A 15,000-nucleotide genomic window follows, 5' to 3' on the forward strand; every position below is an offset into this window, starting at 1 on the left:
TTGGGATTGCTGTCTCTCTCGTCACCGGTGTCATCGTCATCTTCAGCATCATTCTCATCTTCGACGTGTGTGTCCCCTTCCCCTTTGGCAGCTTTCAGTGGATCCAGGCTGTCCAGAGTGTCCTCGGGGACGCTGAGGTACACAGACCTCCCTGCCGGGCTTCCTGACACTTTGTCCTCAGGCAGTGTGCACCCATCATCTTCGGAGGTATCGGGTACATGGGACGTCTTTCTGAACAGGTTTCTCTTCTGCTTCAAAGTCATGGGGCTCTCCAGGCCTCCAGGTTGGTGCGTGGGGTCAGGGAGCTCAAGGGAGGCAGTGGGGGTCATAGAGGGAGACCTGTGCTCTGTGGCCTGTGCAGGGCTCCCCTTAGCTGAGCTGCTGGATCTGCTCGTCCTCTCCCTGGAGCAGTCTTGCACACTGACTTGGACAACCGGGGACAGACGCATGACAGTGCTGGCAGATGTGGGTGACGGATGCTCGGATTTGCTCTGCATCCCAGTCAGTGGCTTCGAAAGTGCCTCAAACAAGTCCTCATCACTCTCGACAATGCGCAGTGGCGGGAGAGGCTCAAAGACCAGTGAGTCGCTGTCAGACAGCGAGAGAATGGAGCGCTTTTCTGGTATGGAAGTGCAGTCGGAAGATAGATCAATCAGGTCGCCATCTTCCTTGCCATGAGGAGGCTTCAAAACCGCCAGAGGCGAGTCCAGCCCTGAGGATTTGTCTTCGAACGTCTCCATGCAGCTCAGTCGGACCTCAGGAATAACGGGCCTGATGCCATCAATAGGCATATTAGAACCTGGTCCATCAGCGCCTGATGAGCCATCAAAGGAGGCTTTGCTGCGGCGCTCTGCCCGCCGTGACTGCCTCGCTGTGGAGCAGGAGGATGAGGGGGGCGGGGGTGGCGGCCCATGCAGGTCACAGCGGTCGATGCATGACTTGCGGCGATGCTCATCCAGGCTGAAAAGGATGGAGTCAGCATTGGAGATGTCAAGGGACTTCTGCTTGTGCATAGCCTGCAAACGCTTCTTCTTGCTACCACCCTCATCCCGTGCCGGGGCCAGCAGGCTGTCCTGCAGGGGGCCTGCCTCCCGGTACTCCGCCAACTCAATTTCACCTGCAGGGGGCGAGAATGGACATCTTCACAGTGTGTTCCCAGACCCACGCCTTCACATTTTAAAGGGTTCAGACCAAGCAGACACTTCCATTTTAAAGGGACCAAACCAAGCAGACTCTTACTCCTCTGAGCATTGAGCTCCACTGGCTGATACTTGACAGACTTGCTGCCCCCGATCCTCTTAAGACGAGCAAAGAAGGTCTGCGATTCCTTGTTGCTCGCTCCTGTCGGAGTGTCGTGTATGTCTGATTCGTCAAACACACTGTCCTCCTCTTCAAAGCAAGCCGTGCAAGCAGATATTGACAAGGTCAAACCAAATCAAAGCTCAGTATCTGAAAATATTTTGGCTCAGTCATGCTCCCACTATTAATAATAATCTACCCTTCTCTTTCTCGCTGTAGCGGCTGACGTTAGAGTTGTCGCTGTAGAGCGGTCCCGCTGAGATGTGGGGTCTGCAGCTGTGGTACTGCGCGTTCAGGGTGTTGATGGTGATGTGGATCAGGTGCAGAACAACCTCTTTACTCATATCCATGTCCCTGTATGGGTACTGCAGAAAACAGATGTTAAGGGGGTCATGCAACCAAAGGAGTGTTACTGGCTCAGCTGTTGGGACATGTGCTATCATGTTCTCCAAGCTATCTCTTTCAGAAATCCTGCCTGTTTATAATATGTGCAAGAAGCAAAATATGTTTTAAGCCTTTGTACTACAAAACCTGCAGACGTCAAGCAGTGTTTTAAAATAACATTTTCAAATGGTCTACATTTTTGCTCTCTCCCAGATTCTTGCTCATCTAAACAAGGATTCAGTGTTCTTGATTGCAGGGCTCAGGTATGCTGGAAGCTGAGACACAGCAAAATATGGATCATCTGGGGGTCCTTAAGGACTGGGTTGGAAAACACTGGTTTAAAATATCTACAGCTATTCATATTCAGTGTCAGCACATCAGCTTCTGCAAAAGTCACACTTTATTATAATTTCTTGGAGGTACAGTTCTCTATAACGAGGAGTGAATGTTCCCATAGCACAGAATTAATGTGCTGCTCAGTCAGTCTGAATTCCGCCACTTGGGGGATCTTAACTTCAAACTGAAAAGCCTCTTTTATTTTAGCCTCTGGCTAAGAAAACCAGCATATTTCAGGACAATCAGGGAAGAAATCTTCACAATGATTAATATATGACTAAAAATCATGCTGTTTTCTCTTGTAACATAAATCAGTGAGACATTCCCAAAATGGAACCCCAAGTACCTTGTAGAGAATAACAAGTAAGGCCTTGAGCCACATTTGTCTGATGTGTGGCCTCAGTGCCCATAAGGAACAGCGTGGCGCTTCCTGGAAGTTGGGTCGGAGCTGAGGGCATGTGCTGTACTTCAGTACCTGCACCACCAGGGGCAGCAACTGCTTCCCCAGACTGATGTTGTAGTCCATCACCTGACACAGGCATAGAGTAGAAACACGTCTACGTTTGATATCAACTCGCTGATGTGAAGAATGCTCAGGTTTGCTGATCGATAGGTGATTTGGATTGCAGAGTGACCCGTTCATCTTCTGTTGGGCATCAGCCTTTTGCTAACGTGAAAGGTGAGTGCCGTGTTACTGTGCTCACCTGTGCAATGCCAGCGATGAATGCATTGAAGCAGGTGGAGGAGCGCATTTTCTGAGGGGCGATCATGAAGCAGCCCATCTGCTGGTCATAGCCCAGCAGGACATAGAGGTGCCTTTTCACCGTATTGAATGCTTTGGCACTGCCGATGTCAGCCTCAGCACTGCTCTTGTCCTTCGCCATGAACTTCATCAGCACCATGATGAGGGCGTGGACTGTCTGGTGGTCTATGCCGGCATCCTCTGGGAGAAGATCCTTGATGACTGAATCATCCTCTGGAGGAGAGCTCTGCCCCGGCTGGTGGGCTGCACAGAAGAGGACGTTCTGGTTCATGGATTCAGCAACTGATTGGAGTGCTTTATGAGAGGAACTTGAATCAAGATATTTAGATGATTTAGAGAATGCGAATCTCATCTAGTTGTTGAGGTGACTTTGGTGAAGAAATAGCCCACTTGCTCACTGTCGATCACTGTCATTGTAAATGTCTGAAGCTCTAAAGGTGCATTAGTTGACTTCAACCCCGTCCTTACTAATTCAAAAAAAATGTGAAATATATAGAACATAATAAAAATTGAGAAAAACTTAAAATGAAAAACTGTTCTTGGAAGGAATCTTGTTTTGTGTTTACACTGACCTCCGGTCAGTCACGTTATGAAACATGCCTCAGTGCCCTGTTACCCCACCCTATCTCTAACAAAACATGGCAGAATCTGGTAAGCACCCTGCACTGCCAGATACTTGTACTGTGGACAAAATAACATGTTGTACTGCCAAAAAATATATAAAACAAGAAAAAAGAATAAAGACTGGAGGTATTCTTTCCAAAATGGAAAGAATGATTACATGTGAAGCAGATGAAGATGGATGCATAATGAATACATTCATTATAGACAGGTATGTAAACACAATCTGTATATTGTGTTGAAATGTTTGAGTGACAGACTGTACATAACAAATAAATCAGAAAAATCTTATAGATGCATCAAACTCTGGCATTTAGCAATGTTAACTAGCTAACACATGGAAGCTCATTACAAAGAAATATTGGACAATGAAAACACTTGACTGTTCTCACAGCAGCAAATCATTATGTGCTGAATTGTGATGTGTTTTAGGCTTATAATTTCACTGTCATGAAGGTAAACGTTGTAGTGGGCAACGCCACGTATCAGGATAAAAAGCTAGCTAACACTATCACACTTCTCAGATACTACAATGTCCAGATACCCTCAAAATATCACGGTCCCCAGATACCACAGTGCACAGACATCATGGTCCTCAGACACACTTTAGCCCAATCTGGCCAAATGCCACTCGTATACAACTAAATATATGTGGAGTACTTGTGTAGCATGATTAAACATATCTCTCTGAAAAAAATGTAATGGTACGTCTTCTTAATTTGCCAAGTAGAATAAATCAGTTCTTTACCAGGAGAGAGCAGAGCTATAGCCCTCCTCTCATGTTTATCATTTATATAGGCTTCTGCATACAAGCATTCCTCCCCGATACAGTTACCATATGGTTCACTTATCATTTATATAGGCTTCTGCATACAAGCATTCCTCCCCAATACAGTTACCATATAGTTCACTTATCATTTATATAGGCTTCTGCATACAAGCATTCCTCCCCGATACAGTTACCATATAGTTCACTTATCATTTATATAGGCTTCTGCATACAAGCATCCCCCCCGATACAGTTACCATATGGTTCACTTATCATTTATATAGGCTTCTGCATACAAGGATTCACATCCTGAAATAGTTATCATGTGGTTCACTTTTGCAAATAATTTGTTAAATAACAAAGTATTAATACACAGTTTAAATCATCACTCAAAAGTGAAGTCATGACAACTTTAGTAAACCTAGAAGAGTGCAGTTGAACTCCGCTGGACACCATAGATCTTAGAGGTGTGTTTTGTGTTCATGGGCAAGAATGGAAGGCAGATACAAAGAGTAAAATTCATTCCAGTGTTATGTTCACCTACTTAACCTATAGAGGTGTTGTTTCTTGACTAATGCACCTTTAATTCAGAATTCTGTGATAAGCCTACAACTCTTTAAACCTTTAAAATAACAAATGGTTCATGGAAAATGACAACAAAAAACCGCCTTTATAAATGCAGTGTTATTATGAATATTTTCATTTTGGATACAATAACTGTGCAATGTACTTTTCACTGCTTGGGAGGATATTCAGGAAGAATTTAAACATGAATCTACTGATTAAGGCCACTATTTCATGTCAAACTGGTCTCATTTACCTGGTAGTACTTTCTCTAGCATATCTCTGAGCGTGGGTGCAGACTGCTCTTGTCTTGTAAGCCTTAGAGCTATGAAATCACACATGGAAACACAATTAGGGCATGTAAGGACGAGCACAAACACACATCTGAGCTTCCACAACATTCAGTCCCTATTCCAGCAAAAATGTAAACATTCACCTCAGAATTTGTCTATTTTGACGGGATATAGTGTTAGCAAAAAGTCTTTAAAAAGTAAACATTTTTTGCATTGCTATTTTCAAGAAATTATTGGGAGCAAACTGCTGTCACGCAAATAAAATGCAGAGATATTGAAGAACTGATCGAAAAACAGTACTTATAGCTTATTTCTAGCTTTAAAATATACTTAATACAAGACTCATTTGTACCACTTATTTTGAGTTTCATGTCTGGACAGTGTTTTGTGCAGCAGCTATGGCATTGAAGTGTGCAAAGTTACTCGATGTTAATACATCATTAACATGTTCTAGCACACTGGTGAGGGAGAAGAGAGACAGACAGCAGGCAGGTGATGCACAAAGGGGTGACAGAAACAGACAGACAGGTAAGGGGAGAAGCAGATAACTGAGGTGACTCACGCAGTTTGTTGCAGAGTGTCTCAGGGAGAGAGAAGGCACGTTTGGATTCGGATGTGCCCTTCACGCTGTCTCTGAGTGAACGCACACTCTTCTGTCGATTTCGTGCAAAGCGTGCCCTTCGGATCTTCCACATAGCTGCATCACTGAGGTTGGCTGTATTAGTCCTCACCGCTGTAATGGCTTTAGTCAGAAAAGAGGAAAAATAGTAACAGCAGTACACAGAGACTAACTGCATTACAAATGTATTTCACTGCACACAGGATACAGTATGTAAACGAAAGTAAAGATTTGTATGTACAAAAGGCTTGAACAATGTGCTCAGGAATATTATTGTGTTTGCATTACTGCATACTGCAATTGCGACATGCTTTGTGATATATTATAATGCAATGTTGAACACTTGATGTGATATGATTAAAGATAGGCCTGCAGTACTTTGACCAAAATTATTTAGGATTTTTAGGTTATGTGAATGTTATGATTAATCAAAACATCAAACAAACTCTCATGTGGAATGTCTGATGTTGGGTTAGAATGCTCATAGTGCATAGTAAAAAGAAAAAGCCGTCTGACTTATTACAGGGCTGATTTGCATACTTCTGCTGATATCAGTACTGCAAAGGTCAATGTAGCGATAGTGTTTAATGACCTGCACGATCTGCAATGCATCCCTAGGAATGAGCCAGAGCACTGAGGCTGCGGACCTCAAACACAAACACACACAGTCAGAGTCACATGCGTACTGGTAGGAAAAGGGAATTCCTTGTTGCAGTCCAGGTGCAGCTGAGCCTCCAGGGACAGAGTCTCGAAGCGGTTCACAAAGAATTCCCAGCTCAGTGCAGGGATGTCATGTCTCAGAGAGTGCAACAGGAGCAGTTTGCTCAGGATGGTGGGCCGGTCTCTTACCACCGTGTCAAAGTGGAAGTCCATACAAAGACACAGGCCCTGGTGAAAAACACACACACACCCACACCCAAACACACACATACACCAACACCCAAAGACACTGTTTGACATCAGTTCTATAAATATCCTTATCGTACTCTTATTATTGTACATTGATGTGCTAAATTGTTGACAATTCCTATTATGGCTATGGTCACAGTTATTACTGTATCTGTGGGTACCTGTAGTGAGGGTCGTTTAATGGTGTCCAGTAGTAGCCTGGCCCTGGTGGCCACAGCAGGGTTGACATCCTCCACACTGGCCAGGAAGCAGCAGAAGGCATGGGCCAGTGAGTACTTCAGCAGGTGGCTCTTAGTGACCGAGCCGATGTCCAAAAAGCGGCACAGCACTGCAACTCGCTCGACTGTACACACATTCACCTCTAGTTCAGTTACTAGCTCACTAAAAGGTCAATATGACCAGTTTTAAGTTTAATATATCAGCATAATTACAGTGGAAAATAAAAAGCATGCCAATTGTTCTAAAGAGTAAATAAAGAAGAAGCCAGTGATTAATTACTTAATAGTTAGTTTGAGTCATGTGTAAACTAAGACATCAGCAGAGGGCACTATATGAACAACAGTGAATGACAAATGGCTTTGAAAACAGTCAACCAGAGCTCTTCCACCTAATACCTCTCTATGCTCATAGATGTTTGTAATGCAAAGCAATGCTTTTTGACTCAAAGGCAACAGTACACATTGTTTATTGCTGACTGAGCTAATGTACACCATGTTATGAAGTGGGAGTTTTCCATTGGCCTGGTTAGAAAATGATTGCATTGGAATGCACAACACAAAACACATTATGCAATGCAGAACTATGGAAATACACACTAACATGCACCACAAATCTTTCCAGTGTAAACAAAGTTTCTCTATATTGTTCAGCAAGTGCTTTGATAAATCACAGGCACTTTTCTAGCATGATAAGTGAACATAGTTTTGTCCAAAATCATTTGACATGAAAATATGAACTGCTCTCTGGTGTACTTTGACATTACACTGCAACTATATGCAGCATCTTAACTATTATAACTATCATAACTGCACCATGACATCACAGTTACACAGTCATTCATACAGAATACACCCACATCAGTACCCCAAATCTGTCCACAAAAAGGTTGATATGTGTCCAAGGTGTAACACACCTCCTCCAACTGACCGCCATGATATAACCGCCATAATCCAAGCCTTTAATTCAATTTCCTGTCTCTGATTGGGTGGAATGAAACATTGGACCAACATAAGTGCTTTGAGGATCAAATTAAGGACTGTAGTCACAGCATATAGTGCACAACCTATACTGTGTATATGTGTTTGAATTCAATGTCATTAAAGCAATGTCTTCATGTACAGCCAGTTCTCCTTCTGCAGCGTGTTTCTGCATTAGTGGCTATTCTGTCACTTCTCTGATAAGGTCACACCTCCTCTCTGCCAATCATTATAAAAGGCTCTTTTAATCCCACAATTCCTCAATGCTTGTAGAAACTAGACTAGTTACCATGGCAACAAAAAGAGAATTTGCAGGCATATGCACTGGCACACACACATGCACACACATGCATGCACACAACCTTAGCAGGGCGGTCTGTATGTGCAAAGAGGCCACAGCTAAGCACAGCTCTGCAGGAAGCATACAACAAACACATTCAGGATTCATTGTAACTGGGTCACACTGTATGGCACAAATACAAATGAAGATACAAATCGCTGATTTTCTTCTTCTTGTCAGTCAGAATGAGAAAAATATTATTCAATGTTACACATAAGAATGAAACATTCATAAATGGTTCTGACCTGCTTCAAAGCGAATCTTCCAGTCTTTGTTGTTGAAACTGCTGTCAACCAGCCTCCAAAATATGTCAGCGCCGTGGGACAGCGTGAGAGCGTGGAGCAGCTGAGGCACTGCTAGGGAGGCCAGCTGGCAGAACTCAGACTTCAGCATAGACCACAGACTGGGCACCAGTGCAGACATTGCATCACACACACACACACACACACACACACACACACACACACACACACACACACACACACACACACACACACACACACACACACACACACACACAAACACACAGAATAACTGGAGGCTGCCCCCCTTTGTACTCTATCAAAGCTGTTTGGGTAGTTCCAAAAATATACAACTCACGTGTAAGTCTACAAATGTCCTTACGTGAAGAACAGGGTTAACTTTCCTCTCTCTAGACATATATGCATACCTGGGAATAAGCATCTTCTCCTGGATGTAGGCCAGGAACTGAGGGTGGTCTTTGCGGGCATGGTACAGACATTCCCCATGAAGACACAGGATCTTCAGACAGTTCAGCATGTTGAATAGGATATCCGGCTCCTCAAACTTAGCTATTTCCTAAAGTGAGGAGCAGTGTTTGCCTTAATTCTGCCACTGCATCATACCCAGTGTGCAGAGCTGAAGGCTGTGATGTTTACCTGTAGTATGGTGTAGATAAGCCTGAGTGAAGCAGGAAGCTGCTGGTAGGAGAATTTCCTGTCAGCATTATTCTTTAAAGCTGTGGAAGGAAAAATCTATGGTGAGGGACATGAATTTGCAAAGATGCCATTGAATTAACATGGCCTTGCCAGAATGACTCTAAAAATCAAATTATATGAGTCAGTCAGTAAGGTGACATGGCAGGATAACAAAATATTCCATGGATGCCTACGTGGGTTGACTGGGGAATGACTCTGGTTGCCAGGGTTGTCTGGGCTAATGCCAGATGCATTGTCACCCTCCTCTGTAATGCTCTCTGGTTTGAGACACAGCTCAGACTGGGGAAACACTAGACTCTCCTCAAGACTATCAACAGGCTCCTGCTAAAAAACAGCAAAAATTATGTTTTTATTTAACAGGACAACTTTGTTAATGATGGATACAATGACATATTTGAGCATCATTGATTTCCTTTGTCACGATGTTCATTTGTGTTCATAAGTCTGTGTGTGTGTGTGTGTGTGTTTGTGTGTGTGTATTTGTGTATCTCACCACCAGGCGTATCTCCTCAGGAGGGGTGAGTCTCTGTAGGAGCTCACAGCCCAGCTGGTAGCAGAGGATGCTGGACTGGCACAGGGTGCACTCCAGAGCCTTCTCATCCTTCTGGCAGGTATGCGAGCCACCCCAGGGTGCCTGGAACACGCTGTTAATGATGCCCACAATGTCCCTGCCCAGACTGCCCTCCAATCCCAGCATCACTCCATCATCCTGCAGCTCCATCTGCACATACACAGGCGAGAGAGCAGAGGCAAACGTCCGCTCCTTTAAAAGCCTTGCTCTTCTTTCAGCTTTATCAATCCAAGTGTAATTTGGCGCAATGTCAAATACATTTGTAGCTTGTTCTTTTGGGCAGGTCACCTGCTTGAGGATGAGGTCAAACATGAGGATGAAGCAGCCCAGGTTCATGTCATCATCATCACAGTCCAGGTCTAGAGCACAGTTGCCCGTGGCATGACCCAGGTTCTTAAAAGGGCTGCAACGGAGAGGGCTGCGGAAGGGGCTCCGGAACGGACTGGGAAATGGACTCAGAGTGTTGTGCTGCCCCCTTCTGCCAGGGTCTGATACTACACTCACCTGCATGCACATTCATTCATGCACAAACACGTACATGTGTATGCACGCACGTATGCATGCAAACAGATTTTCTAATCACTGCTGATGTTTATATGATTTCAAAGTGAACAGAGCTAATAGATCCAGAGGAAATGCTCCATTTGCTTCAGCTGAAAGTCTGGAAAATGCAGAGAATGACACATCTGACACAATAAATGGTCTGTATCTCATGTCATAACAAATGGCTACATTTCATTCTCAGACCACTATATCCTCTTCCATTCAGTGTTTGGTTAGATTACTTTATCTTGCTTGCCAATAATCAAGCCCTTTAACTATATTTAGTCTTCAGCTTGTTGTCATGACAACCAGCCTCCCTTTAGAATTGTACCCAGTAATTGAGGAGACTCCCTTCTGTCTCCTTCTCCTTCCAGCCCTGTCTAAGTACCTCCACATTACTTTGTCACAGTGCTTTATTAGAATCACATGTTGGTCCAGCCATCTGATATAAGTTCATCCAATCCTACCCTTCTGGCCCCTGCATTTCCTGTTAGGTCGGCAGCTCGAGCTTTCCTCTGATTGGCCAGTTCTTTCAAAGAGTTCACACCATCTGAAAACATGCCAATCAAGAGCTGTAGTGGTACAACAATGTCCAGCTGTGACAGCACCTGCACACAGAGAGAGCCAGAAATATATTTTTCACAATAACATTTTACCTGTAGGGCACAGGGCAAGCGACAGATTCATATATATTCACAAATGGGCTGCTTATAAATCTGAAGTGTCAGTCTGCACTCCCCTTTAAATCTATGATACTGAAGAAGCATCAATACCACAGTCCGAATCCAAGATGTCAAAAATGTGCAAAATTAAATCTACTGCAAATGTAAATGTAGTAAATGACAGGGTTAAATATGGCCCACAAAATTAGCCTTATTGCACATCATAGGATTAAAGCATGTGGAGTTGAGCCAGTGCCTGAACATGTGACATCAAAGACTTGGTTCCTAACTGGGAGTTAACAGCTCTCACTGGGTTTGTCTCACGATACCATTGACCCAGATACATACTCAGCATTGCCTGTGCTCTTATCCGTAATCCTGCCAGAAATAGACACACACACACACGTACACACACACACACATATATATATATGTGGGGTGAGACACACACATACATACATACATACATACATATATAGTATGGTTAGGGGAGGTACAGGTGTGACTGTGAACAGCTGAGTGATTATGGGAATTAGTATTTGTGCAAGTATTCATAATGTTATTGTAAAATGTAATGGCTTGCCATTGCAAAAGACGGGAAATAAACACAAAAATATTTACAACAAGAGAAATTAAGCTATTCACAAGTGTAACAGGATAGGCAGATACAGGTGGTTATGGTGCAAATGAAGGGGACTCATTTTTCCCAAAAGTCCAGCGACGGGGGCAGCATGCCATAGACAGACAAAAGAAAATTCAAAGGAAACTAGATAATAAAGTAAATCAATTCACCCAATGAAAAGAAAATTAAATTCAAAATAAATGTAACTCAATGTGCATTCCAATGATAGCAGAATAACCAAGCATGTACCAGCCACCCCGGATTGCCTCTGTCTATACCTTGTATATCCCTATATATGCTCTTCGCCCCTTGGACCGGACAATTTACAGGTAACTTAAATGATTACGTTCCTAATATCTCTCTTACATTATCGTAGATAAAATCTTTTAAAACATTTAAAACATTATCCAATCATACAAAATTTCATTGTTAAAATAAATATACAAACATATAGAGCCATTAACCAGGAATTTGTCTTCCCCCTTCAACATGAGAAATTACATGACCCTATAACGTGAACCAAAGACTACAAATCCCCTCAACACTGTGCAGAAATGTTTTGACTCATCACCTTTGCATGAAACAGGTAAGTATAATCTTTGAAACCAAATAGTCAGCGGACTACCCTGAACAATGTAAGACAATTACAATCATCTTTCCATTTCCAGAATTCCTGCAATAGGTAAGTAAGCAGTCTTGAGTTGAAATAAAAAGAGTCTTTAAAAACATTTACACTTACATACACTGTCCGCATTATCATTCCTGCTCTGTTGTTGTCAGTATGGAACAGGCGGGAGTCCAGTTACAACAAGAAATAAGATATTTCAAAGACGTGCAAGCTACAATTAAAATGCTAATGAAATTAGCACTCTTTAGCCTGCCCCCACTTCAATTTCAAGTTAACATTTAATTAACATTCTTCCTAGACTCTTAGGACCAGTATTTATTGTTCCCTATAGGAAGTTGGGTGAACCGCTTTCTGACACACCGCAGTTATATTTATTATGACTACCTCTTGGAAGGAATTTCCACCTTTTACACTCCAATTGGTAAATATATTGCAGTTATATATAAAGGTATGATAAAGCTTTATTAATAATGGCAGTATCTCTCATTCTTATGTATTCTTTTCTACCAAGAATTGGAAACACTTATAATGCAAAACCATTTTTTAGTTGTGTGTGGTTGTGCATGTGTGTGTTTATATACTCTACTCACATGGAGCCACAATAAGGCCTGTTCTTGTACTGATGCAGGGTATCCTGTGAATCTGCAACTTATGAAACCAAACATCTCCTCCATGGAAAAGGGAAGTGGACATAATTCTATATCAAACATCTTGCTATTGGAAGAAGAAGACAAGAGGAAAAAAGAAGAAGAAGAGGATTACATCTGTTTCACACTGAGGGCAAAAGCAGCAAAGAAAACCTTTTGTTTCTGTCAGGTCAAATCAATATATTTAATTAACCAGAAGGAACACTCATAGAGGAGCTGGAAAACAAAACAGAGAAGGTGAATGGGGCCGGGAGACAGCTAAAGGGCCCTTCCACATGAACTGCTGTCTTCTCACTAACGGAGACCTCTGTAGGGCTGCTCAGTACAGAAATAATTCAGTGGAGCCAGAGGGGGGGTTCCACATTTGACCTTGCATGCAGTGAAGGTCATGGTAATAGAAATGACTGAGGTTGAGTGAGAGAGAGCTTGAACAGACTGGACCTGTTCTTTTCTTTAAGCCATGCATCTCAACACCTTACTCCTAATCACTCTCAGGTAGGCAAGGGCTGACCTAAAAACTCCAGGTTCCCTCTGAGAGCTATTGGTCAGTTCTCAATGGCCCAAACAGAACTATGAAAGCATCTGAGCAGAAGCCACTATACCTAAGGACTTCCCGGAACTCCTTGAGCTGGTTGTCTGGCACCTCAGTGCGGATGGCCTCCAGCCATTCTGGCATAAAGCACTCCCACAATGGCTGGCTGATGACATTATAAGGGATCAAGCAGAGGATGCGGTTCAGGCCCTCCTTCAGCTGTGAAACTGTACTGCAGGATTTATCCCAATAGCCACCCACCTATGCGCGCGCACACACACACACACACACACACACACACACACACAAAAAAACAAACACAAACGCAAGGACTTAGAGAAGGCTAATCCACATGGGCAATTTGGTATCAGAACATCATAAGCTCTCCCTACCCTGGCAAATTCCACTGGCTTGGGCAACAGGCACATGACCATGACATCAAAGCGCACATCGCACACCGTCTTGAGCCACTTGGTCACAAACTGCGGCTTGAGCTTCTCCACCAAACTGCCCACCTCGTCGTCCATCATGTAGGCGGTGGAGTGGAACCACTGGAAGACCATGCTCACCAGCCGTGCCAGGCTCTCCGTGGGAGTGTTTTCACTGGGGGCACACAGGCTCACCTGGTGCCCAGCACGTGAAAGTGGAAGGGTGGACAGTGGTTGGGCAATGGAGGTTATAACGATGAGCTTGTTACCATAGCTGAGGCTGTGTGTTCACTGTGTCAGTGTGGTAGTGGTTCTGAATCTTAGCAATGATGCCAAAGTAATGGTCAAGTGAATGCTTGAGTAAAGCAAAGTGTGGCAATATGAATAGGCATATCTAAGGGAAAATTAAGTGGAGGTGATCAGTAATCAGCAGTCATAGCTTTAGTTAAGTGGTGTTGGTAATGGTGGTGTTATTGTACAAAGAAAACATGAGTCTCAGTTTGTCTTCTTGTAACCTATTCAAAAAAGCTTTCAAAATATCTTTAAATATCTTATCTCAAATATTTAAAATCACATTTCATCCTCCCACATTTATGCTTCTTAAATACATGGGCACATGGATATGGCCCCTCACCAGGAGCCAGATCCCAAACTGACTGAGCAATCTCTGGTCATGCTGATCATCCTCTTTGTTGTCAAATTCCAGGTTGTCCAGCGAATGGTGGGAGGTGGAGAGGCCCATCTGACGCCGGCGGTTCATCTCGAGCTCCCGCTGCTCTGCGTGGATCTCTGCCTCTTTCAGCAGGCTGCCACAGAGTGAATTGGGGCAGACAAGGCCTTATGACGCACTGAAAAACACATCTAGCTGCAGCACAGCACTTCAATATTATCTACCAACTTCCACGCTGAAACTCTCTGGTGGCTGGTGGTGTGTTGCCTCAAAGTTGTGACTGTACTGTTTAATGAATCACCACACAAATAATTAATAGACCTCTGCACAGACTAGGCCGATATAGATTCAGCTTTTCTTTCCTGTTCTGTAAAGTAAGGCTGAAGAATATCCGTGATCCTGTAATTGCTCCGGGCAATAAAAAACCCACTATGCAAATCAGAAGACGAGACGGAAATGATGATCGCACATTTTAAGAAAGAAGCATTTTGTATTTTAGTAATACTGTGTCACATGAGGAGGTGTTATGTGCATCAGGCAGCGTGAGGGGCAGGGCTGGGTGAGGTATGGCAGTGCATGTGCTACCTGATGACAGACTCCACGGTGCACACCAGCTCCTCAGCCGCACACTCCCGTGTGTTGATG

The 15,000-nt window shown here is 43.5% G+C and overlaps 1 protein-coding gene across 8 annotated transcripts in view; it reads right to left on the reverse strand.

The window, feature by feature from the left end:
- LOC113578398 (protein unc-79 homolog) overlaps positions 1-15,000 on the reverse strand; it is a 36,063-nt gene that overhangs the window by 10,118 nt on the left and 10,945 nt on the right. For 5 of the 8 annotated variants that reach the window (XR_004776794.1, XM_035533016.1, XM_027011620.2 and 2 more), the window contains exons 12-32: positions 14,941-15,000; positions 14,320-14,491; positions 13,650-13,880; positions 13,328-13,518; positions 12,669-12,792; positions 10,634-10,774; positions 9,912-10,127; positions 9,546-9,773; positions 9,226-9,376; positions 8,993-9,072; positions 8,764-8,912; positions 8,339-8,496; positions 6,719-6,900; positions 6,335-6,536; positions 5,592-5,771; positions 4,993-5,061; positions 2,724-3,025; positions 2,366-2,548; positions 1,499-1,664; positions 1,240-1,389; positions 1-1,117 (exon numbers count right to left, since the gene is read on the reverse strand). The exon at positions 1-1,117 is cut by the window's left edge and continues 155 nt beyond it; the exon at positions 14,941-15,000 is cut by the window's right edge and continues 170 nt beyond it. Coding sequence is in view for 7 of the 8 variants with exons in the window: in XM_035533016.1 (XP_035388909.1) it covers positions 1-1,117; positions 1,240-1,389; positions 1,499-1,664; positions 2,366-2,548; positions 2,724-3,025; positions 4,993-5,061; positions 5,592-5,771; positions 6,335-6,536; positions 6,719-6,900; positions 8,339-8,496; positions 8,764-8,912; positions 8,993-9,072; positions 9,226-9,376; positions 9,546-9,773; positions 9,912-10,127; positions 10,634-10,774; positions 12,669-12,792; positions 13,328-13,518; positions 13,650-13,880; positions 14,320-14,491; positions 14,941-15,000 (4,452 nt within the window). In the remaining variant the exon portion in view is untranslated. The remainder of the gene's footprint in view (positions 1,118-1,239; positions 1,390-1,498; positions 1,665-2,365; positions 2,549-2,723; positions 3,026-4,992; positions 5,062-5,591; positions 5,772-6,334; positions 6,537-6,718; positions 6,901-8,338; positions 8,497-8,763; positions 8,913-8,992; positions 9,073-9,225; positions 9,377-9,545; positions 9,774-9,911; positions 10,128-10,633; positions 10,775-12,668; positions 12,793-13,327; positions 13,519-13,649; positions 13,881-14,319; positions 14,492-14,940) is intronic. The other 3 variants (XM_027011622.2, XM_027011617.2, XM_027011619.2) reach the window with 2 other exon arrangements.

Source organism: Electrophorus electricus, chromosome 13 (genome assembly GCF_013358815.1).
Source record: "Electrophorus electricus isolate fEleEle1 chromosome 13, fEleEle1.pri, whole genome shotgun sequence".
Lineage (NCBI taxonomy): Eukaryota > Metazoa > Chordata > Actinopteri > Gymnotiformes > Gymnotidae > Electrophorus > Electrophorus electricus.